The sequence below is a fragment of the Ursus maritimus genome, unplaced genomic scaffold (genome assembly GCF_017311325.1).
Source record: "Ursus maritimus isolate PB19 unplaced genomic scaffold, ASM1731132v1 scaffold_14, whole genome shotgun sequence".
Lineage (NCBI taxonomy): Eukaryota > Metazoa > Chordata > Mammalia > Carnivora > Ursidae > Ursus > Ursus maritimus.
This window is the reverse complement of record NW_024423786.1, coordinates 36929175-36952518: the sequence shown is the minus strand read 5'-3', so window position 1 is coordinate 36952518 and position 23344 is coordinate 36929175. Positions and strand designations below refer to the sequence as shown.

Here is a 23344-nt window from a genome sequence, read left to right as displayed (position 1 = left end):
AGGCGCCAGCGTTAGACTTGGCCCCGGTGGAGGGCCCAGCTCCGGCCCTGGAAGAGCCCTCGGGCCCAACAAAGGCCTCGGGCCCAGTGGAGGCTTCGGCCCCAGCAGAGGCCTCAGCCCCAGAGGAGTGCTTGCCGGGCGGAGCCAGCGCCACACTCGGTGCCTGTCTTTCTGTCACAGATTTCTGGCATCAGAAGAACACGGACTACAACAACAGTCCCTTCCACATCTCCCAGTGCTTTGTTTTAAAGCTCAGCGACTTGCAGGCAGTCAACGTGGGCCTTTTCGACCAGTATTTCCGGCTGACGGGTGAGTGCCGTGCTTTGTCCTATTTTGGGTGAAGGCCAGTGTCACCAGTGGGCTTCCAGCTCCCATGTGTGGGTGCGTTATCGCAGGCTGAGTTATCTCCGCTCACAAGCCCGTTCACCGGAGCGGGAGGAAGCAGCTTCAGGAACTGCTGAGCGTGCAGAACCCCCCAGGGCTGGAGCGCGAGGCGGGGACCGAGGCGGCCGAGTGCCCGGCGGGCAGGGAGAGTGGGCCCAGGGCTCACGGGCAGGATGTTTCTGACTCACACTTCCTGAAGAGAGAAAGCTAAGCTTTTTCCCTAATGCCTCTGCATCCCCTTCCAGAAAAATGTCACAGCCCTTCCGGCCCGAGAAATAGCTATCTCCCCAGGCCCCATGATGCTTTCCCACGTGGGTCCTCCCGGCCCCGGCTCCTCCAGGCTCCAAGGGGCAGGGGTGGGGTGGGTAAGAGGCAGCTGCAGCCGTGACCCGCCCCTTGCCCCCCACCCCTGCCCCCGCAGGCTCGTCGCCGATGCAGGTGGTCACCTGCCTGACACGGGACGGCTACCTGACACACTGCTTCCTGCAGCACCTCATGGGCGTGCTGTCCTCTCTCGAGCGCACGCCCTCCCCCGAGCCTGTCGACAAGGACTTCTACTCCGAGTTTGGAAACAAGACCACAGGTACCCCCACCTGGCTCAGGCCACACACGGACCGCCTGGGCTGATGTCGTGGGCCTCCTCCCTGCCCCAGGGGCTGCAGCAGGCGCCCGAGCACCGCTCTTTGCCTGGAACCCCTCTGCCTCGTGCGCTTCCTCTGTTTCCTGCTTAGCCAGCGAGGCTTTCCCGTGGCCTTTTCCGTGGCAGAGCCCCCATCCCAGCAGACCCTCAGCCACCTGGCAGTTGCATCTCGAGTGCCGGCCGTGCGCTGAGCTGCTGGCCTGTGGGTCCCCGCCCGAGCGCGGGGGGCCTGGCGCGCTCCCCGGCTTCCGCCAGCCCCTGATCCTGCCATCATGGGTGGTTTGGTTCTCTGGGGCTCTGGGCCCCAGGGCCGGCCAGGCTAGGCTACGACCCCGGTGGCCCCCCCCCCCGTCCTCTGCAGGGAAGCTGGAAAACTATGAGCTGATCCATTCAAGCCGCGTCAAGTTCACCTACCCCAGCGAGGAGGAGATCGGGGACCTGACGTTCACCGTGGCCCAGAAGATGGCCGACCCGGAGAAGGCGCCGGCCCTCAGCATCCTGCTGTACGTGCAGGCCTTCCAGGTGGGCACACCGCCCCCCGGGCGCTGCAGGGGCATGCTGCGCCCCAAGACGCTCCTGCTCACCAGCGCTGAGATCTTCCTCCTGGATGAGGACTTCGTGCACTACCCCCTGCCCGAGTTTGCCAAGGAGCCGCCACAGAGGGACCGGTACCGGCTAGACGACGGCCGCCGCGTCCGGGACCTGGACCGCGTGCTCATGGGCTACCAGACCTACCCGCAGGCCCTAACCCTCGTGTTCGACGACGTGCAGGGCCACGACCTCATGGGCAGCGTCACCCTGGACCACTTCGGGGAGGTGCCGGGTGGTCCCGCCAGAGCCGGCCAGGGCCGTGAGGTCCAGTGGCAGGTGTTCGTGCCCAGCGCCGAGAGCCGCGAGAAGCTCATCTCGCTGTTGGCTCGCCAGTGGGAGGCCCTGTGCGGCCGGGAGCTGCCCGTTGAGCTCACCGGCTAGCCCGGGCCATGGCTGCCCCTGCCACCTGCCGTGTCCAGCCTGGCGTCCGCTCCGGCGGGAAGCAGGCTTTCTTTGTTCTTTTTAAAGTGTTTCTCTCCTGTTTTGGGTACCCTCCTTGGACCGTCCTTGCAGAGAATGTGAACATACGCATTCAGTGACTTCTTTCCAGTGCTGGGAGTGAAAGCGCCGGCCCCCTCCGGCGCCTCCCTGGGCCATCTGCCTCCCGTGGCTCTGTTGCCAGCCCCTGGGGCAGTGTGGCCGGCACGCAGTGTTGTGTCTTCTGTTGTGGGACTGTTATTAACACGTGGCACCGTGGGTCCGATTTACTCTTCTGTGTCCTTCCCTGAAATGTCTCGTCCAGTTGTGTGCTGTCATTGTGGACGTTCGCTGCTATTTGTGAAGCTGGTAGCAAAATGCACATCAGAAGCCCCCGCCCCGTGCAGTTTTCTGAAGTGGAGGCCTCTCCTGGCCCAACCAAGTGGGAGAGCCCTGTAGGGGCAGGAGTCCCCAGGCTTGGGGCTGAAAGGGGTGGTGGCAGGGGACCTAGAGCTGCCAGTATCGAGTGTGTTTCCTGTCGCCTGTTTTCTCTATTCCAATAAAGCAGAGTTTGACACAGTCTGGGTCTTTTTTTTTTTTTTTAAAGATTTTCTTTTTTTAGTAGAGAGAGTGTGTGCACGGCAGAGGGAGAGTGAGAGGGAGAAGCACACTCCCCACTGAGCAGAGAGGCCGATGTGGGACTCGATCCCAGGACCTTGGGATCATGACCTGAGCCAAAGGCAGACACTTAACCGACTGAGCCACCCAGGTGCTCCCAGTCTGGGTCTTTGATTTCAAGGGCCCCTGGGGTGTCAGCAGGGCACCGGCCCAGCGCAAGGTTGGCGTGAGGGAGAGGGTCCCTTAGGGAAGCAGGAAGGTGAGCTCCTGGGGACGGGGGAAAGAAAGGAGGGAGAAGGGCATGGAGGGCAAGAGAGTGGCTCTGCTCTGGCGGTGCTGGTGGGGCGGCCCTGGGGTGCTGGCACAGGGGAGGTGTGAAGGGACCCTTGGATAGGGCTGGACTGGGCTGGGGCCCACCCTGAGCCTCAGGGCATGGCAGCACCGTGGTTCACTAGCTTTCTGCCTCCTGCAGGTCTGGAGTGTCCCTGCTGAAGCTGCAGTCTGTTGCAAGGGTAAACTCTAGAGTCTGGGACTGCATAGGGTGGGGGCAGGAGGCCCCACCAAGAGGGCCTGCGGGGGGAAGGCCTGTGGGACGTGTCCCCAGGTGGTGGATGGTGTGTTCGTGTCTCAGAGACGTGCGGAGCCTCACGGAGCCCTGCCAAACCGGACCTGGGATTTCTTTGGGAGCCAGCCGTCTGTCCCACCTTTCCTCATCCCATTCCTACCCCCAGAGCAGAGCCCTGGAGCCCCACTCGTCTCTCCCATCCTGGCCCAATCAGGAGCGTCAGGCCTGGGGCCATTCGGGCCAGGCAGGGCTGGAGAAGAGGTGATTGGAGGGGGGCCAACCCAGCTCCCAGGTTGCTACTCCTGTTCTCGGTGCCCGCAGCGGGGCCTGGTGCACCCATCGCCCTCAAGAAGGCTGCTGCGGGGCGGGGGTGGGGGCACCCAGGGGAGGATCTCCGCTCTCAACGTCCCCAGCCAACTAGCCGGTGGGGGAGAGAGGCCTGCTGGGGACGAGAAGGCAGGCGACACGGCTTCTCCCTACCAGGTTTTATCAAAGACCTTTACAAAGGGCCACCTGCCTCTCTCCATCTGTTATGTGCAAACGGGGATGGTGACAAGCAGAGGCAGGGTTCACTACCTGGACTACTGTTCCAGGCACCATGGACCCCCATGACAGCTGACCCCTGCCCGGGTCCATGAGGACAGGACCTCCCGGCGAGAGGCCGCGCGGCGTGTGCACGGGGCTCTGCACGCAGCAGACCTCAACACTGATTAGGGTGGGAACTCAACACTGATCAGCCGAGAGACCCCCCTCAGCAAGCTCCTTAGAGCCTCTGCGCCTCGTTTGCCCACCTGTAACGGGTGATAAGGGGAACTGCCTGCCTCCGTCATGCCCTCCACGAGTCTGCACAGCCCGCCCACTGTGGGGGCAGCCAGACGCCGTCCCTGCTCTCCCATAGCCAGCGTTCCACCAGAGGCCGGAGAATGGTAACAAGTGCTATGAGATGATGACAGCTGGTGACTCTTGACCTGAGGCTGACCTTGGAGTGAGTCCCTATGAGAGGATCTGGGGGCGAAGCAGCGGGTTAGGGGAGTGGAGAGGCCCGTGGCCGGAGCAGGCAAGGTCGGGCTAGTCTGGCACGGAGGGGTTTGGAGTGCAGTAGGAAGCCAGGAAGCCCCCTGGAGAGAGTAGGGGAGAGAAGGGGGAGTACTGGGACCAGGTGGAGGGGTAGTTGGGGCAGATGAGCCAGGGAATGGTCTGATGTGCTGTCTGCTTGGCACGGGCCCAGCAGGGAGTCGAGGCCCACGCTGCTCTCGGCTGTTGGAAAGGTGGAGGCAGGCAGACCGGATTCAGGGCCCGCCAGAGCCCCCCACCCCACACCCACCCCTCAGAGCCTCGGAATGATCTAGGCCGGGCTTGCAGACATGGGCTGGGCCGTCGTTTATACTGGGGTTGGCTCGACAGCCTCTGCTGGGCCTCAGGCTTGTGGCTGATGGTGGGCTTGGGGGCTGTGATGCCAGGAGGAGGGTCTCTGGTCAGGAAGCCCCAAGCAGGGCCCAGGCCGACCATGCAGGGGTCAGCGGCCAGCACCTTCCCTTCCGCCTGCAGGCTGCTGATAGCAGGAGGAAATCCTGGCGGGTTCCTGTGGGGGTGAGCTGGCGGGGCCTCCGGACTGCTTTTAAAGCGACTGCCCGCCCCGGCCCGCCCGCTCGCCCTGTGCCTGCCTCCTAGAGCTCATTCCCCACACTGGCTGCCCTGACTGTCCTGGACGGCGTGCCTGCCAGCCGCCACCAGCCATGGCAGGGCCCCGGGGTCTCCTGCTGCTCTGCCTCCTGGCCTTCTGCCTAGCAGGCTCCGGCTTCACCAGGGGGCAGAAGGTGAGTGGGAGCCAGTTGCAGGGGGACACGGTGTCCAGGTCCTGCTGGCCAGTGGTGGGAGCAGGGAGGGAGTGTACGCAGATCGGGCCCAGGTCTGGGGACACACGGGGCAGCCGTGGCTGGTCTGCCCTCCGAGCGGGCCCCGAGGGCGGGACCGTTGTGTTCACCTCCGCAGGCTGCGGTGTGTGTCTAGCTGCCCAGGTGGCAGCCCCATGTTGCCGCACCCTCCCCTGACCGCGCTCAGCCGGCCGGCCCCCATGTGGGGTGGGCAGCCATCCCGGGGCTCCAAGGCCTGAGGTTGAGAGGGACAGAGCCGGGCCCATGCTCCTGGCCTCCCTGCCCAGACTGAGGCTCGGTCTCTCTCTGAGCCTGGCCTGGGGATTGGAGTTAGGATCGCCCCCGAACCCCAGTGGGGCTAGCAAACCCACAGACTCACGTGGAGCGCACACGTGCGTGCCTGTGTCCGGCCGCGTGGGTGGAATGAGGTCTGCTCGCCCCCAGTCTCTCCGGGTAAGCAGCAACCAACAATAACAAACCCCTCAAACCCGAGAGCTGCCGTTTATTCGGGGCACAGCCGGGCATTATCCCCTGGAATCTGCCCACCCCCTGGGAGCCAGAGCCCGATGGTGGAGACGGATCAGTCCGACTCTGGAGCCGTGCTCCTGACTGACCACTGCCTGTGAGTCCCCAGAGAAAGGGACCCAGGGTGTGGCCATCAGGGCCTCGCGTGCCAGCCACCTCCCGGCTGCCCATCCGCAGGTCGACCCAGGCCCCGGGGCGGGGACACGGTCCCCACTGGAGCTTCTGGAAGAGCCTCGCACCCTGAGGATGGAGAGAGAGTTGCCTGCCTGGGGCCTGCTTGCGGATGAGGGTCCCTCCCCTGGGAGGCCAAGTCCGTCTGGTTCTTGGGGCAGCTGCTACTGTCCCCCTATCGCTAACGGGCAGGCTGAGGTACAGAGAAGAGGGACCTGCCAGGGACCCCACTGCCAGGCTCGGCCAGGTCTAGGTTGGGGATGGGAGGTCGGAAGCTGCGAGGGTGACTGTGCTGGTCGAGGGGCCCAGGGTTCTAGGCTGTGCTAAGCCCTGCAGGTGGGCTTCCGTTCCCTCCCTGCCCCAGGGGAATACAGGGGAATTTCAAAGGCCTGCCACCACCCCATCCTGGGGACCGGGGTCAACGAGAGCCTCAGAGCCTCGCGCGGGGAATTCTTCCTCCTCAGAGACCTGTGCTCTGCCTGCCTCTCAGCCTATATTCCCGGGCTGAGGCTCCGCCAGCCTGGGCCAGGCAGATGGTCCTGGGGTTTGCCTGTGGCCAGGGGCGCGGCAGTGCAGGCCCCCTTCTCATAGGTCCTCAGTCACCCAGGCCTCCCAGCGCCCCCTGTAGCATGAGGCCCACTCTGAATGTTAGCAAACGGAGGCTCCAAGGGGTGGGGGTGACCTCTGGTCACACAGCCAGTGAGGGGCAGAGGCAGAACGCAAACACAGATAGGTTCAGGCAGTAGAGGCAAGGCAGGCTTCCTGGAGAAGGGGTCCTAGCCCCTGTCCACTCAAGTCTTTTACTTGGTGCCTCGCTGGTGCTGGGACTGCCGTGGTCTCAAGCTGGGGTGTGGAGGGAGAAGGGCACTGATTCAGGGCAGTTGCGGGGGGTGCTGTCCCTCTGAGGGAGTTTGGGTTCTGGGCCCCAGACCCCAGCTTGGGGGAGTTTCTCCCACCTTCTTACAACAGGCTTAATACCTCCTGTCTCCTCAACTTCCCCAGCAGCGTGTCTGTCTCTGTGGGAAGCAGACGTTGCAAAATCAGGTCTGGATTGGGGGGGCTGGTGGGCAGCACCCGCCTGGCGCAGGCCGTCCCGAGGTGCCCCGGGAAGAAGGGAATCTGATTCAGCATTGGGCTGTGATCCAGAGGGACCGGCGGCGAGACAGTGCGCCCGGGAGGCTGGTGCTCCTTCCAGGCAGAGGGGCCCAGTGCGCTCCCCCACGAGAAGTAGGATTTGGCTGCTGGCTTATCCACCCTTCACCATTTCACACACATTTCCCAGTGCAACAGCCTAGGAGCGAGTGTGTCCCTGTCAGGACAGGAGTCTCCTGCTTCCTCCTGTGCTCACCCCTGCACTCCAAACCCCACCACTCTCTCTCTCTCCCTCTCTTCTGAGCCCTGAGCCAGGCCTGACCATTCCTCTGAAAGCGGGTTCCCGGTCCCCGGGGCCGGTGGTGGCCACCCTGACAGCTGGGCCTGCCTGGCCAGGTGGCCCTCAAGGGCGCCTTTGCCCTGAGCCAGCAGCTGCCCAGCCCTGGAGTTACCCAACTTCCTAGACATTCCCTGGCTCAGCAGAGATGGAGAATGGGGAATGAGACCACAGCGCTCAGCCCCACCGCTCTGCCTGAGGCCACTCTGGGCAACTTCCCTTTTTGCCGACCGCAGAGGCATGAGCGGGAAGGGCCAAATCACAGCGGCAGAGAGAGGCCCCGGGGCCCTCGTGTTCCCCGGAAGAACGTGCTAGGCCGCCGTTTCTCCTTTTCTCTTGCTTTGAGCGGCCTTGCGTCTATAATGTGTTCTAGGAAAGAGATGTTCTGGCTCACTCCCTTTGAACCACAGTGTGTTCAGCAGTTTTCAGATGAGAACATCTTCTCAAGCCCATGCCCCAGGCCCCCGGAACCTCCCGTCCACCCACCCGTACCCTCCGATGGTCCTTTCTCCCACTTACAGCCAAGACTGAGGCTTCCCTCCTCCAGGCACCGGGCCGCCTTCCGTGAAGGTAGGCCCAGGGATGGATAACCTGCGCTGCGGTGGGCCAGGGAGTGGGACTGCAGGCCTGGGCTTTCTGGGCACTCAGCGCCCTCAGGGGACTGTGGCCTCTTCCCCACCCCCACCCCTGCACCCCTGAGCAGCCAGAGGTGCGTTGAAAACAAACCAGTCAAGGGACTGCCTCGATGCTGCCTCCCGTCGCTGGCCCGGCCACTGGCCCCTCTCCTTGGCAGCTCTCTGCCTCGTCACAGGTGGCCGTCTGCTCCTTCCACTTCTTGGCTTTTGCCTTTCCTGTCCCCTCTACCGGGGGCACTACTTTTGGGCATCTTTCAGCCCCAATTGTCACCTTCCCTGGGAAGCCGCCAAAGTCTTCTCAGCATCCTCGCCACCAGCATTGCCCACCCGATGATGGGCCATGGCCCCCTGGGGCCGGGCTGGCATGTGGGGCGGGGGGCCAGGCCTGGGGTCGGGGTGCAGGAAAGCATGCAGACCCCCTCGCGCACACCTGCAGACATGGGCCTGCCTCTTGCGTCCAGGGCTGGCTGCTAGGTCTCCGCCCCCCGGAGCAGCCGAGCGGGCCCTCGAGCTTGTTGGCAGGGCCATTTGGCAGCACGCGGGGACACGCTCGGGGCAAAGTGATGACCGGAGGGCCAGCCCCGAGGGGTGATCTGTCTGTGCCTGGGAATGGAGTCGCTGTGCTCCCCTAGGCAGCGTCTGCTGTGGCATTTGGTGTTTATTTTTCAGCGAGAGGTGATAAGGGACACTAGGGTGAGAGTCCAGTTCTGGTCCCTGACATATCCAGGCCCAGGGTAGTTTGGGGTCCGGGGTTCAGTTTCTCCATCTGAATGGGCTTAAGGTGGAACAAGAGGCTAGGCTCTCTTTATGTCTGGAGGGATTGCACTGTGAGGCTCCTGGACTGTGTTTGCGGCCTCGGGCAGACGTCCATGGCTGCGGACGTAGGAACACACTGTGGCCTGGACAGCCTGTGACAGGCAGGTTTCCCTGTGTCCCCCGGGGCCTTCCCTGGCCTCCCTGCCGAACAGGTGGGAGAGCAAGGCCTGGAGAGAGGTGCAGGGCCTTGGCTCAGAGCAGAGTCAGAACTGGCCGCAGGAGCCAGGCCCCTCACTCCAAACCCCCTATGGCCCAGGTGCGGTCCAGACGCTGCGATGTGAAGACCAAGTTTGTCACACGCCTCCCCTGCACCATGTGTCCTGCTATCAAGAGGCGGATGTGTCCCCCAGGCTGGCTTCGGGAGTTACCAGAGAAGATATCCCAGGACTGCCGGTGTGGATCCCTGCCCCCGTCCTTGCCCACTTCCAGGAGCATCCGTGGGATGGGGGTGGCGGGGGAGGGGTGAGGGAGAGCCTGGCAGGCGTGGGCAGCGAGGGCAGTCACTTGCCTGCATGTCCGTTGGCCCTTCCGGTGGGGCAGAGATAGGGAGGAATAAGGGGGAGTCAGGGCAGGTGGTGTTTCTTGAACACCTACTATGTGCCCGGCCCTGTGCTCAGCTCCGGACCAGGCAGAAAGGGGAGGTCGAGCTAGAGCACTAGAACCCGGTGTGGGAAGGCGGGGCTGGGGGCTGCGGACTGGGAGGCCCTCCCATCACCCTGCCCACCTTTGTCCCCAGCTATGAGGTGCAGCTGGGGGACTCTCTGATGTCCATGAGTGGCTGCAGCCTGTCATGCTGGAAGGATGTGGTAGAGAAGGCCTGCTGCCCCGGCTACTGGGGGTCCCAGTGCTACGGTACGGGGTGGGGGCCCCAGCCTTGCTCCTCATACTCCAGCCCTGGGCTTAGTGAGAGACAGCACCGCTTGGCGGCCTGGCTCTGGCTGCCCCAGGGAGGGGCCGGGTTGCCCAGAGGTGCTGGGGTCAGGGGGTGAAGTGTGAGTTCTTCAGGGCACAGCTGAGTTCTGGGGGGGGGATCCACAGAGTGCCCCGGGGGTGCTGAGACCCCGTGTAACGGCCATGGGACCTGCCTGGATGGCATAGACGGGAACGGGACCTGCGTGTGCCAGGTAAGGGCCCGGTAGGGCGGCGCGCAGGTGAGGGCCCACACTGACTGAGTGTAAACCTCTGCCAGGAAAACTTCGGGGGCTCCGCCTGCCAGGAGTGCCAAGACCCCAACCGGTTCGGGCCCAACTGCCAGTCAGGTGAGTGCTGGTCAGGGCAAGGGAGCAGGGCCACTGCCTGCGTGGGGACCCAAGGAGACCTGTCCGTACAGCCAGCCCCCAGCAGCCTCCCCCCCAGCCCCTCAGCCTCGCACTTCCCCTCCCGGGACATGAGCTTTGCTTCCTCCTACCTCCAGCCCCATGCTGTTCTCGGCAGCCTTCTCCAGGAAGTGCCCCCCCTGCCCCCAGGCTAGGCCAGGTGCCTCCCCTGGGCTCCCATCACCCCCACTGTCCCACATCACAGCTCTATCCTCCTGAGATTGTGCCTGTGGGAGCTGAGTTCTAGAAATGCAGAAATGCAGACTCAGTGTCCCTGGGCGTCCCTGTGTCCCTCCCAGTGTGCAGCTGTGTGCACGGCGTGTGCAGCCGCGGGCCGCTGGGGGACGGCAGCTGCGTGTGCTTTGCTGGATACACCGGACCCCGCTGTGACCAAGGTGGGCGGGGCTGCTGGCAGCCTGGGGCGGCAGGTCCTCGGTGGCCGGAGCAAGAGAGGCCGCTGGGTGAGGGATGGGACCCGAGCCTCTACCCACAGCCTAACTTCTTTCTACGTCGGAGAGGCACAGAGCTGGTCAGGGGAAGGGAGGGGCGTCTGAGACCCCCCGCTGCCCACAGGCCCGGAGAGGGCAGGGCTCCGGCCACAGTTAACAAGTGGGCAGAGCGTCCTTGCACCTGTGCTCCTCCCGACCTGGAGCTTTGGGCGCCACCACGCCGCCCCTCTCCACTCAGAGCTGCCAGTCTGCCGGGCCCTGAACTGTCCCCAGAACTCCCAGTGCTCTGCAGAGGCCCCCGCCTGCAGCTGCCTGCCTGGCCACACGCAGCAGGGCAGAGAATGCCAAGGTAAGTCCGTGTCCTGGAGGCCAGAGGCCCAGGCTCTGGGTGAGCAGGGGCTGGGAGAACATCCTTTTAAACCCGCAAGGACAGTCTGGCCATTTACAGCAAGTACAACGTGTCCCTGAGGGAGGGCCTGTCCCCAAGGTCTAGACCAACCTGGTCACCTCTTTGGGCCATCGCTGCAGAGGTGATAGGGCTCCTGGGTGCCCAACTCACTTGGGCACGTTCTCTCTCTCCCTCTCTCTCTCTGCCCTGGCAGCCCCTAACCCCTGCCAGCCATCGCCGTGCTCCCCGTTGGCCCAGTGCTCGGTGAGCCCCTCGGGGCAGGCACAGTGTCGCTGCCCCAAGGACTACCATGGTGATGGGACGGTGTGCCTGCCCCAGGACCCGTGCACCATCAACTACGGCGGCTGCCCCAGCAACTCCACCTTGTGTCTGTACCAGAGACCAGGCAAGGTGAGCCGGGGCCCTGGGTCAGGCCTGTGCTGTGGTCCCCCCACCCACGCTGGCGACTGGGCCCCAGACAAATCATGGACCCCCTGGGAGCCTCAGTTGGCCCATTCGTAACATGGGAAGAGGATGGCGGCCCTCTTCGCAGCGGGCGGCGTGGCGGCTGAGCCTGGCTGTGTGGGTGCCGTGGGTGCCGTGGGTGCAGTGGGTGCCGTGGGTGCAGTGGGTGCCGTGGGTGCCGTGGGTGCCGTGGGTGCCGTGGGTGCAGTGGGTGCCGTGGGTGCCGTGGGTGCCGTGGGTGCCGTGGGTGCGGTGGGTGCCGTGGGTGCCGTGGGTGCCGTGGGTGCCGTGGGTGCCGTGGGTGCAGTGGGTGCCGTGGGTGCCGTGGGTGCCGTGGGTGCCGTGGGTGCAGTGGGTGCCGTGGGTGCAGTGGGTGCCGTGGGTGCAGTGGGTGCCGTGGGTGCCGTGGGTGCAGTGGGTGCCGTGGGTGCCGTGGGTGCCGTGGGTGCCGTGGGTGCCGTGGGTGCCGTGGGTGCCGTGGGTGCAGTGGGTGCCGTGGGTGCCGTGGGTGCCGTGGGTGCCGTGGGTGCAGTGGGTGCCGTGGGTGCAGTGGGTGCCGTGGGTGCAGTGGGTGCCGTGGGTGCCGTGGGTGCCGTGGGTGCCGTGGGTGCAGTGGGTGCCGTGGGTGCCGTGGGTGCCGTGGGTGCCGTGGGTGCCGTGGGTGCCGTGGGTGCCGTGGGTGCGTGGGTGCCGTGGGTGCCATGGGTGCCGTGGGTGCCGTGGGTGCAGTGGGTGCCGTGGGTGCACGTGGGTGCCGTGGGTGCCGTGGTGCTGTGGGTGCCGTGGGTGCCGTGGGTGCCGTGGGTGCAGTGGGTGCCGTGGATTGCCGTGGTGCCGTGGGTGCAGTGGGTGCCGTGGGTGCAGTGGGTGCCGTGGGTCCGTGGGTGCCGTGGGTGCCGTGGAGTGCAGTGGGTGCCGTGGGTGCCGTGGGTGCCGTGGGTGCAGTGGGTGCCGTGAGTGCCGTGGGTGCGGTGGGTGCCGTGGGTGCCGTGGGTGCCGTGGTGCCGGTGGGTGCAGTGGGTGCCGTGGGTGCAGTGGGTGCCGTGGGTGCAGTGGGTGCCGTGGGTGCCGTGGGTGCAGTGGGTGCCGTGGGTGCCGTGGTTCTCATGGCTGCGATGCCACCCTCCGTCCCCTGCCTGGTGGCCCAGGCCTCCTGCTTGTGCAAGCCAGGCTTGGTCAACGTCAACCACAACGCTTCTGCGGGCTGCTTGGCCTACTGCTTCCCTCACTCCTGTGACCGGTCAGCCACCTGCCAGGTGACCCCCGATGGGAAGACCAGGTGGGCACAGGGGCTTTGGGGTGGGCACTGGGGGCAGAGCAGAGAGGGTGGTCTGGGCAGGGGCAAGGGTGCCCGTGTGTGCACCCTCAGCTCAAGGGCCCGGTGGGGACAGGTGGGTGAGGGCCAGGAGGTAGGGACTGGCCGCACCCCCTGCCCTGACCGGTGCTACCCACGGCCCTAGCTGTGTGTGCAAGGAGGGCGAGGTGGGGGACGGACGTGCCTGCTACGGACATCTGCTGCACGAGATACAGAAGGCCGGCCAGCTGGGTGTGGTGTTCCTGCGGCTGAGAGTCTCCCTGGCCATGCTGGGTGTGTGACCCCCGCCACCTGCCTGTGACCTCGTTCCTCACAACCCACGTTCCCGGCAGGGAGCGAGGGCCAGACCCTGCAGAGATGCCTTGTTTCTTTGCTCACGAGCTGTGGAAGCTGAGCGAGCTCCCCCCGCCCCCGAGCCTGGTGCCTCCCGTCTACCCGAGACCTAGGCCCAGTGCCCTCCACCCAACTCTCCAAAGCCTAGGACTGATGCCTGAGGGCTTCCCCAGATCCATTCTGATCCCCCCTCTCGTGGCTCCCAGACCAGGGCTGCCGCGAGATCCTCGCCACATCGGGCCCGTTCACGGTGCTGGTGCCGTCGCTCTCGTCCATCTCCTCCAGGACAATGAATGTGAGCCCCGACCTCTCGAGGAGCTGGCTGCCAGCCCCCGACTCCTCCCTGGACCCTGCCCAGGCTTTTGGGCCCTGAGAGAGTCCGCAGTCCAGACTCTGGGGAACCGAGGCCTGGGAGGGCTCTTGTCCCCTCCATTGCTGGGGCAGGGGTGGCATGATGACCAGCGGCCACCCTGGGCCCGCTCAGCGTCCCGGTCCCCTTGTGCCCACAGGCGTCCCTTGCCCGGCAGCTCTGCAAACAGCACATCATCGCAGGGCAGCACATGCTGGAGGAGCCGGGGACCCAGCAGACACGCAGGTGGTGGACGCTGGCGGGACAGGAGATCACGGTCACTTTCAACCGCTTCACGGTAAGAAGGGCCACCTCAGCCCGGGGACCAGGGAGCCCCAGGTAGGGGACGCTGCCCGGGCAGAGCTGTAGACGAGGCTGGCACATGGCACAGATGAGCCAGAGGCCTTCTGTTTCGGCAGAAGTACACCTACAAGTACGACGAGCACCCCCAGCAGACATTCGCCATCCACAAGACCAACTACCCGGCAGCCAACGGCGTCTTCCACCTGGTCACCGCCCTGCAGTGGCGGCCCCCGCCAGAGCTCCCTGAGGACCCCAAGGTAAGCCAGTGCCCTCCCCTCGCCCCACCTGGTGCCTCTGGGTGACCTCTGACCCCCGCAGAGTTCAGAGAGTGGGCCGGGCGGTTCCGGGCAGGGCTGGAACAGAGCTCCTTCCCCTGTGGGGTGGGAGCAGCCTCCCCCTTTTCTCTGGGGCTCTCACACGCATGCCTTGCTACAGAAAACAATCGGCCAGATCCTTGCCTCTACTGAGGCCTTCAGTCGCTTCGAAACCATCTTGGAGGTGAGTCTGGGGGGAAGGGCCCTAGCCCATCTGATCTTTTGGGCCGGGACCCCTCGTTACTAACCCACCGTGATCTGGGGCTCTGGAAGAGCCTTTGCCCATGTCCCCGTCCTAGAACCTGCCCATCACCATCCTGGGGTTCTGCGGTAGCATGGACCCATTGCCGCTGTCTCCCGCTTACTCCTCACGGGCATTCCCTGCAGGCTGAGGGTAGCAGGGCCTTGGCAGGGCTCAGAGGTAGAGGCTGGCCACAGAGCCTCCCTGAGCATCCTTCCCACTGCCACAGAACTGTGGGCTGCCGTCCATCCTGGATGGGCCTGGGCCCTTCACGGTCTTTGTCCCAAGCAACGAAGCCGTTGACAGGCTGCGTGACGGCCGCCTGATCTACCTCTTCACAGCGGTAAGCTCGGCCAGAGGAGGGACGGGGAAGATGGGGCACCGGGGCCTCCGCCCACTCCTGCCAAGCGCTCTCTCCCCTGCCAGGGTCTGTCCAAACTGCAGGAGCTGGTGAAGTACCATATCTACAGCCACGGCCAGGTGAGAGGCTCTGCTCTGGCAGGGAGACCAGCCTGTAACCCGCGGCTGGGCTTCTGGAAGTTTGCCTGTAGGTCCTCGTCTCCCGGGACCCCTTCTCCTCTCCATCCATTTGGACTCTTTTAGTGCAGAAGAGAGTCTGGGGAACCAAGGTGGTAGCTGTGAGTCACCTGGGTAGGACCGTGTGGGGTCCTATGCTGTGGCTTGTGCCCGGCCTAAAGCTACCCTCTCCTCCACCCAGCTGACCATTGAGAAGCTCATCTCCAAGGGCCGGGTCCTCACCATGGCAAACCAGGTCCTGGCTGTGAATATCTCTGAGGAGGTGAGCTCCACAAACCAAGTCTGGGATGAAACGACCAGTGGAGGAGCTGGTGATGACTGGCCAGGGGTGTGGCCTTTCTGCTCCGAGCCCCATGGAGCGCAGGCCCTGGGGGGCCACGTGGGAGGTGGGCACAGATCAAATCCCTCTCCTGGGGCCCAACAGACTGGGAGGGCTCCAAAGACGTGCAGGGTGGGCACAAGGGGGCGGGGGGCGCTCCACGTGGCTCAGGGCTGGGAGGCTGGAGTGGTTTTGCCGGAGTGGGCAGCACTGCCGGGGCAGGGAAGAGGAGACGGTCTGTAGGCTGGTCTGTAGGAGGAAGGGCAGCAGCGGGCCCAGGGGGCTCCGGGCTGGGCCGATTGAACACTGGGCTCCGCCACAGGGGCGCATCCTGCTGGGACCGGACGGGGTCCCGCTACGGAGAGTGGATGTGCTGGCCTCCAACGGCGTGATCCACATGCTGGAGGGTGTCCTGCTGCCCCCCACCATCCTGCCCATCCTGCCTAAGCACTGCAGCGAGGAACAGCACCAGATCGTGGCGGTGAGCCCACACCGTGTGCCGCCCCCGGGTCCGGGGCCCCAGCCCTGCTTGTTCTCCTCCGGCGGGCAGGGAGGCTGACGGTGGGCCTGGGCCTGGGCACAGACCCCACGCACCCACCGGCCTCCCCCACCACCAGGCCTCAGCAGTACTGCTCATCGTTCCTTTGAGGTCACGCCCACGTCTCCTGGCCCTTCGGCCCTGCCCCCTGCTACGATTCCCACACTCTCACACTCAGCTCTTCCCCACAGCAGGGCCTTGCCCCTGCTGTCCCTCCTGCCCTGGCCCTCCTGTCACTGACTCTCTCATACCTCAGGCCTTGGCTCCGTGCCACTTTCCTAGGGTCCGCTGAATAAATAAACCGTAACTAACTCTGCCCCGCCTCCCCCTGCCCTGCCCAGGGCTCCTGTGTGGACTGCCAAGCCCTGAACACAAGCACGTGCCCCCCCAACAGCGTGAAGCTGGTGAGTGTCCCTTGGCCCGGCCCTCAGGGCTGCCCTGGATCAAGGTGGGGAGGAGGGGCTGTGAGACTCGGCTAGACCCGGAGGCTCAGCCCCTCTCGGCCCCACTAAGGGTAGGGGTGCTGGATCCAGAGCTCTGAGAGGTCCCCGGACCAGTGCTGCCTGGTAAAGGGGGCCAGCTCAGGACCCACACCTGCTGACCAGCTTTGCACGGCTCACCCCAGGACATCTTCCCCAACGAGTGTGTCTACACCCATGACCCTACTGGGCTCAACGTCCTGAAGAAGGGCTGCGCTCACTACTGCAACCAGACTGTCCTGGTGAGCCTAGGCATGGGTGCTCACTGCCCGGGAGCCCAGGGCCTCCCCTCTGGGGTGGAGCCTGCTGCCTCCCTGAGAGAGCAGGGTTGCACCCCCGAGGGACTTTACCTGGCTCTACAGGTGGGGCTTGGAGAAGCAGTGGCCTGGGCAGTGGCAGTGGCAGGGCCCCCGACGCACCCTCCAACATGCTTTGTCTCTCATAGAAACCTGGCTGCTGCAAAGGGTTTTTTGGGCCTGACTGTGCCCAGTGTCCTGGGGGCTTCTCCAACCCCTGCTATGGCAAAGGCAACGTGAGTCCCCCTGCCCTGGGGGGGAGGCGTGTGAGTCGGCTGGGGCCTCCTTGTGTGTCTGAGCTGAGCCTGCCTCTCTGGCCTCGGTTTCCCGCATCCAGGCAGTGGCAGTTGGACCACATTGTTTTTAGTATTTTAATTACAAATAATTAGGGCAACACTTTCAGGTCCCCTCCTTCTTTGGGAACTTCATACTGTCACTCAATAAGCTTTGCTTTATTATCACCCAGTAAACCTTGCTTTGCTACCCACGAGGAAAAAAAGGTAGAAGAAGGAGAAGAAATAATTAAGTAGGTGGATTTTGGCGCCTACATTTTTTTTCTTTTTTTTTGGCGGGGGGGAGCTATTTTCATAAAGGTCATTTTCAGCGGTTTTCTTGGGTGTTCTGTTTTTGCCACTTTGTGACGTCAGGGTTACTTTAGTGTGGGGCCAGGAATCAGCACTGGAGTCGTGGGTTTCTAGGGTGAGCAGAGGTCACCCACGAAGCCTCCAGGGCCAGGTGTCTTTTGGAGAGCCAGTGATGTGGAGGTCTCTTCCAGGGGGAGGCTTTCCAGGGGAAGCAGGGGCTCAGAGCCAGCCCGTGGATGGTGAGGGTGTGTGGGGAGGGGATAAGGCCAGTCCCCACCCCATGACCAGTCCTGCTTCCTGTCCGCCCCTAGTGCAGTGATGGGGTCCGGGGCAACGGGGCCTGCCTCTGCTTCCCAGACTACAAGGGCATTGCCTGCCACATCTGCTCCAACCCAAACAAGCATGGAGACCAGTGCCAGGAAGGTGGGTGGTCCTGGCCCACGCTGCCTGCCAGGGAGAAAAGGGTCTGCTTGGAAAGGGGGCTGGGGACTCCCAGGAAGGGTGAAGGCCAGAGGGAGGGGAGGAGGATTTGAGAACAAAAATAGGTGATGTCTCCTTCCCCCATGCCAGGACGAGAGCTGTGGTTTAATCTAAAGCATGCAGGGTTTAGGTCAGACACACCGAAGAACTTTCTGATGGTGGTGGTAGGGGCAGGGCAGCTAGAATGGGGTGACTGAAAGCAACGAATGGCCCCCTTGCATTTCCCCTGCCTGCCCTCCGAGGGCAGGACGGCCCCTGATTTTGTGACCCTGAAGTCGTAGCCACTGGCTGCCGTCTTCCACATTTCCACAGTCCCAGCACCCCCTCCGCTGCACCCTGGCTCCCAGGCAGCCCAGCCCCCTCCTCACTTTTCCCATCACCATGTCCTCTCTGCAGACTGCGGCTGTGTCCACGGTCTCTGTGACAACCGTCCAGGCAGCAGGGGGGTGTGCCAGCAGGGCACGTGTGCCCCAGGCTTCAGCGGCCGCTTCTGTAACGAGTCTATAGGAAACTGTGGGCCCACAGAGCGGGCCCAGAACTGCCACCTGCACGCCCGCTGCGTCAGCCAGGGGGGTGTCACCAGGTGAGCGCTGCATTTCCTCTCTGCCTCGTCTGTGACCGTGCGTGTCAGTTCCTTCAGCCTCTGGCCTCTCCCAGAGACTCACTGGAGGCCCTTCCTTCACCTGCCCCAGGTGTCTCTGTCTCGATGGCTTTGAGGGCGACGGCTTCTCCTGTACGCCCAGCAACCCCTGCTCCCACCCAGACCGCGGTGGCTGCTCAGAAAATGTCAGTCTCATTGTCCCCTTCCTGAAGTCCTGACCTGGGGGTGGGAAGGGGACTCCCTTCCCCTCAGCCCTCCCCTGCGGCCCTGGGTCATGACCGTGGCTCTCACAGGCCGAGTGTGTCCCTGGCGCCCTGGGCACCCACCATTGCACGTGCCACAAAGGCTGGAGCGGGGATGGCCGCGTCTGTGTGGCCATCGACGAGTGCGAGCTGGATGCGAGGGGCGGCTGTCATGCTGACGCCCTCTGCAGCTACGTGGGACCTGGGCAGGTGAGGCTCGGCAGGCCTCGAGGCGGCGGGGGCGGGGGTGTTGGGGGGTATTCGTTCTGGGCACTCTCACCCCACCCTGTCTGGCTCCAGGAGCATCCACTCCGAGAACTCCAGCTCAGGGCCTCAAACCTCAGGCACAAGTAAGAATCCAGGTCTGAAAGGTAGTGTCGTCCATTCTGGAAGTGGCCAAAGTGTGCTGGAGACAACACGAAGGCCAGGGCGGTTGTAAAGGAAGGCATGTGCCAGCGCCAGCCCCTGGCTGCTTATTTCAAATCAGAAGGCTGTGGCTCCTGTCCCTCGGGGATGAGGACTCTTGTAACTGGGTCCACGAGTCCTCTGCTCTACCTGGCCTTGGGGCCCCTGTCTTCTGACAACTAGTTCCTTCACTCGTCATGTTCCCACGGGGTACCAGGCATGCTAGTCCCTGTTCTAGACTTAGGAATGAGATGCTGAGAAAAGCCGGAGACTCCTGCCCTAGGGGAGTGACATCCCTGAATTCTCCAGACTCCTGGAGATCCAGCTGTGGGGTTTGCAGCCTCAGACTCCAGCCACAGGGTCTCAGCATCTGGAGCTTTTCACATGAAGCAGTCAGGCCTGTGACCCCGGGCACTGGGTGGCACTCACGTGTCTAATATGCCGACGGGGAGGCCAGGCCTGGCTGGCTCCAGGTCAGCGTGGGCAGGGACCTGCCCCACGATGGCTGGACCACCGGCCCACAGGGCCTCGGCACTGAGCGCCCAGCTGGTCACGGGGGCTGACACTCCCAGCTCCACAAGGACCTACATTGTTCTAAAGTGCTGAACCGAGGGCCAGAATAATCAGGTTAAGATACCCCCAACTTGCAGATGAGGGCAAATGAGATCTGGGAGTATCGCCGGTCACTCAGCCGCAGCAGGGACAAGCCCTGGACACGGGCATTTAGCAGGAAGGATCAGAGCGGGGTGGCGGGGTCAGAGGTGGGTCTGTGCCACCGTCCCTGGCACCGGCCTCGAAGACACCTCTCTGCTCACCACAAGCTGCTGGCCCCTCTCAGGCCTGAGAGCAGAGGGGTACCAAGTCCCCACAGATGCTTCCCTGCCAATGCCATCACTTCTCTGGACTCCTCCCGAGAGCCAGGCTCCACTCAGGGCCTTGGGTTCCTGGTCTGGAACAGGGATCTCCACGGAAGGACCTGGGAGAAGCTCCTCGGGTCTGAACAAGCCTCCCCAGGGGACGAGGCCCACAGAGAGCGGGGGAGCAGAGGAGGAGGGGGTGGGCGCCCCTGGTGAGCTGAGGCCCTCTGCTCCCAACCCCTCCAGAGCCGATGCACCTGCAAGCTGGGGTTCGCAGGAGATGGCTACGAGTGCAGTCCTATCGACCCCTGCCATGACCTGGTGAGGGGCTGAGGGGGCCCGGGGCCCAGGGGAGGCCCTCCGGGTGGGCCTCAGCTCTGGCTTGCTCTCTGGGTGTCCCTGTCTATGGCCAGGATTGGAATCTTTCTAAGCCCCACATCCAGACTGTGTCACCCCTTCGCCCACAGGATAGGGCTTCCGTTCCTTGTAAGGCCCCCGCCCCTCCCCCACGCCATGCTCCCATGGCTACCCCGACCTCACTCTGCCCGTGTACTCCAGAAGGCCTCCCAGCTAGCTGCTGCTGCTCAGTTCAGGCCTCTCCTCCGGGGTGCTCCCTCTGCCCTGGGCTTTGCCAAACCTTCCGTCATGAAGGGGTGGGGTCACTCGTGTCAGATGCTCAGCGATCTTGGAAAGCAGGGCCACGCAAACAAAGGGAGCAACATGAATGCGGACTGGCAGGCTGGCTAGACAGATGGTGGGGCCGGGTGGCAGGACAGACAGACGGCAGGAGAATAGGTGATAAGGGTGAGATGTAGGCTGGGTGCTGTCCAGGTGCCATGCACCTGTGTCTCCATGTGCTTACCATCCGGGTACTGAATGGAGGACCCCGTCTCTTTGCCCCACCCCCACCCCAGGCCACCTGCCGGGCAGTGGGGGGAGGTCAGCGGGTCTGCACATGCCCCTCTGGCTATGGAGGTGACGGCTTCAGCTGCTACGGGGACATCTTCCGGGTGAGTGGGTCCCTATGCTTGAGGGAGGAGTCCTCTCACGCACTTCAGGTGGGAGAGGACAGTACTCAGGGTCCTGGTGAGGAAGGGGCTTGGGTTTGTCCCTAGACTGATGACCTCAGCTCTTTTCCTCCCCTTAGGAGCTGGAGGCAAATGCCCACTTCTCCGTCTTCTACCAGTGGATCAAGGTAGGACAGAGCAGAATACTGGGGTTGGGGCTCAAATCCAGGAGGTCTCCCTGGATGCAGAGGTTCCACATAATATCTCCAAGAGCTGGAGGTGGGGGCAGGCCTGGAGGCTGGGAGCAAGCGATCTCAGGTGGCTGCCTTCCTCACTCCTCCTGTCTCCCTGTCACTACATGCAGAGTGCTGGTGTCACTCTTCCTACCGACAGCCGAGTCACAGCCCTGGTGCCCTCTGAGTCTGCCATCCGTAGGCTGAGCCCCAATGACCAGGCCTTCTGGCTGCAGCCAAGGGCGCTGCCGCAACTGGTCAGGTGGGCAGCCAGGGAGGGACCTGGGGTGGGGAAGAGCCTTCTGGGCAAACCCCCGCCCCTCCCCAGAGGTTTGCATCCTGTCTCCTCGGCCTCTTGGGGTGGAGCCCAGTCCCAAAGGTCTCTGTTGGTTACACTAACCTGGTTCCACGCCCCACAGGGCCCATTTTCTCCAGGGTGCCTTCTCCGAGGAGGAGCTGGCCCGGCTGGGTGGGCAGCATGTGGCCACCCTGAGCCCCATCACACGCTGGGAGATTCACAACATCAGTGGGGTACGCGGTGAGCTTTGGGCCGCAGAGGGGGCCGTGCGGAGCGTGGGAGGGAACTTGAGTGGCCTCCAGCTTCCTAGACCAGGGCTCCCAGGGCTGAGCTTGAAGTCCCCTGGACCTGCCCGGGGCCAGCAGAGGGGGTACTCAGAGCAGTGTCTTTGGGCCAGCAGTGACCGCCCTGCCAGGGCTCGTCTGTGCACCTGTGTCTGCATGTGCACACCTGTCCCTCTTGTGCATGGGCCCTGGTGTGGGTCCGGACAGCCATGGTAGGTTCTGAGGGTGTCCAGGCAGGGCTGGGGGCCACCAGTAGGTGCCTGTGTGCCCAGCCGAATCTCTGTTGCTGCTGGACCTACTCGTAACCGTCCGCCTGCGCCTGCCCGTGGCTGAGCTCTGTTTGCTGCCTTCCAGAGGGTCTGGGTGCAGAACGCCAGCGTGGATGTAGCGGATCTCCTCGCCACCAATGGTGTCCTACACGTCGTCAGCCAGGTACAGCCGGAGGCATGTACGTGGGGAACCGCGTAGGCCAGAGGCCGCTGGCAGACTAAGCAGCCTCGGTGCTCCCCCCCCCCGCAGGTCTTGCTGCCTCCGAGGGGGGGCGCGCTGCCCGAGCAGGGGCTGCTGCAGCAGCTGGACCTGGTGCCCGCCTTCCGCCTCTTCGGGGAGCTGCTGCAAGTGAGCAACTGAGGAGAGGGGCAGTGCCCACTTGGGGGGCCCTCCCCCAGGCCTGGAGGGAGCTGGCTGGCTCTTAGGCCCGTCGGTGACCCCGGCCCCTTGCCCTTAGCACCACAAGCTGGTGCCCCAGATTGAGGCTGCCACGGCCTACACCATCTTCGTGCCCACAAACCGCTCTCTGGAGGCCCGGGGCAACGGCAGCAGCCTGGTGAGGCCACTGGGATGGGGCCGCTGCAGGGGGAGGGTGAAAACCCGGAGGGAGCCTCCCATCCCAGGGCAAAGGGACAAGGCGGGTGGACTGTACCGTCCTGGGCGCTGGGCAGTCCCCAGAGCCCCTGAGCTGCTCCGCTGGCTTCCCTGCCAGGACGAAGACACCGTGCGGCACCACGTGATCCTGGGGGAGGCCCTCTCCGCAGAGGCCCTGCAGAGAGGGGGACACCGCAACTCGCTCCTGGGCCCCGCCCACTGGCTCGTCTTCTACAACCATAGCGGCCAGGTTTGCAGGGGTGGGGGACCGAGAGCCTGCAACCTCTGCTCCAGAGACCACCCATCCTCAGAGACCCTCTCCCTGCCCCGCCCCCCCGCCAGCCTGCAGCCCCAAGGCGAGTGGGTGGTGGTGTTGGGGAGTGGACTCAACCTCCCACAACACTCCTCAGCCTGAGGTGAACCATGTGCTGCTGGAAGGCCCTGTGCTGGAGGCCCCTGGCCGCTCACTGTTTGGCCTGTCGGGGGTCCTGAGTGTGGGCTCAAGCCGCTGTCTGCACAGCCACGCTGAGTCTCTGCGGGTGAGAGGCCGAGGCCAGGCCCGGGGGTGGGGGTGGCAGGGAGAAGAGCTGGGGGGTTCGGAGCTGGGAGGTGCTGGCTGGTGGCCTGGCCTGGCTGTCAGGGAGGGAGGGGCACTGGGTCAAGGTGGGAGACGCAGGAAGGTGGGTTTGGGGACCCCACCCCAGGACCACCCGACTCCCCCTCCCCCCAGGAGAAATGCGTAAACTGCTCCCGAAGATTCCGCTGCACTCAAGGTTTCCAGCTGGAGGTGAGGACAGGGGCTCAGCCTGGCTCTCTGCTCTGCAGGTGTCCAACCCCTGGAGGCCCAGCTGGCTGGCAGCCGTGTGGGGATGGAACAGCCAGGGCTGCTCCGTCTCTACTAGAGGCCGGGGGTCCCCGGGCCCAGGACGGCCTGTCTCCATCCCTCCCTGATCTGCCGTCCAGCTCTTCCACTGATCCTTGTCTGCCTGTCTGCCCATTCACTGCCCTGCCCCTACCCAAGCCGCAGGCTGAGCCCTCCTGCCTGTCCTCGTTTCCAGAACACCCCCAAGAAGAGCTGTGTCTACCGATCTGGCTACTCCTTCTCCCGGGGCTGTTCTTACACATGTGCCAAGAGGATCCAGGTTTGCCTCGCAGCACCCCCACACCCAAGTCTGGCCAGAA

General features: G+C 64.2%; 2 protein-coding genes across 2 annotated transcripts in view; both read left to right on the top strand.

The window, feature by feature from the left end:
• The window catches only part of NISCH (nischarin), a 32871-nt gene extending 30259 nt beyond the window's left edge, over positions 1 to 2612 (top strand). The window contains 3 exon segments of the mRNA XM_040628709.1: positions 181 to 309; positions 806 to 967; positions 1386 to 2612. Of these exon segments, the coding sequence (XP_040484643.1) occupies positions 181 to 309; positions 806 to 967; positions 1386 to 1996 (902 nt within the window). The 3' untranslated portion in view covers positions 1997 to 2612.
• A 2147-nt stretch (positions 2613 to 4759) lies between these two features.
• Positions 4760 to 23344, top strand: part of STAB1 (stabilin 1) — a 33547-nt gene continuing 14962 nt past the window's right edge. The window contains exons 1-37 of the mRNA XM_040628708.1: positions 4760 to 5032; positions 8922 to 9058; positions 9402 to 9517; positions 9704 to 9789; positions 9855 to 9924; positions 10281 to 10376; positions 10669 to 10779; positions 11033 to 11229; positions 12432 to 12562; positions 12744 to 12871; positions 13138 to 13226; positions 13441 to 13578; positions 13700 to 13840; positions 14019 to 14081; positions 14368 to 14481; positions 14565 to 14618; positions 14857 to 14937; positions 15317 to 15475; positions 15874 to 15936; positions 16158 to 16253; positions 16457 to 16543; positions 17203 to 17314; positions 17768 to 17954; positions 18064 to 18157; positions 18266 to 18424; positions 19723 to 19797; positions 20391 to 20486; positions 20624 to 20671; positions 20848 to 20978; positions 21136 to 21247; positions 21653 to 21730; positions 21818 to 21916; positions 22026 to 22124; positions 22281 to 22412; positions 22573 to 22701; positions 22893 to 22949; positions 23221 to 23304. Of these exons, the coding sequence (XP_040484642.1) occupies positions 4952 to 5032; positions 8922 to 9058; positions 9402 to 9517; positions 9704 to 9789; positions 9855 to 9924; positions 10281 to 10376; positions 10669 to 10779; positions 11033 to 11229; positions 12432 to 12562; positions 12744 to 12871; positions 13138 to 13226; positions 13441 to 13578; positions 13700 to 13840; positions 14019 to 14081; positions 14368 to 14481; positions 14565 to 14618; positions 14857 to 14937; positions 15317 to 15475; positions 15874 to 15936; positions 16158 to 16253; positions 16457 to 16543; positions 17203 to 17314; positions 17768 to 17954; positions 18064 to 18157; positions 18266 to 18424; positions 19723 to 19797; positions 20391 to 20486; positions 20624 to 20671; positions 20848 to 20978; positions 21136 to 21247; positions 21653 to 21730; positions 21818 to 21916; positions 22026 to 22124; positions 22281 to 22412; positions 22573 to 22701; positions 22893 to 22949; positions 23221 to 23304 (3930 nt within the window). The 5' untranslated portion in view covers positions 4760 to 4951. The remainder of the gene's footprint in view (positions 5033 to 8921; positions 9059 to 9401; positions 9518 to 9703; positions 9790 to 9854; positions 9925 to 10280; positions 10377 to 10668; positions 10780 to 11032; positions 11230 to 12431; positions 12563 to 12743; positions 12872 to 13137; positions 13227 to 13440; positions 13579 to 13699; positions 13841 to 14018; positions 14082 to 14367; positions 14482 to 14564; positions 14619 to 14856; positions 14938 to 15316; positions 15476 to 15873; positions 15937 to 16157; positions 16254 to 16456; positions 16544 to 17202; positions 17315 to 17767; positions 17955 to 18063; positions 18158 to 18265; positions 18425 to 19722; positions 19798 to 20390; positions 20487 to 20623; positions 20672 to 20847; positions 20979 to 21135; positions 21248 to 21652; positions 21731 to 21817; positions 21917 to 22025; positions 22125 to 22280; positions 22413 to 22572; positions 22702 to 22892; positions 22950 to 23220; positions 23305 to 23344) is intronic.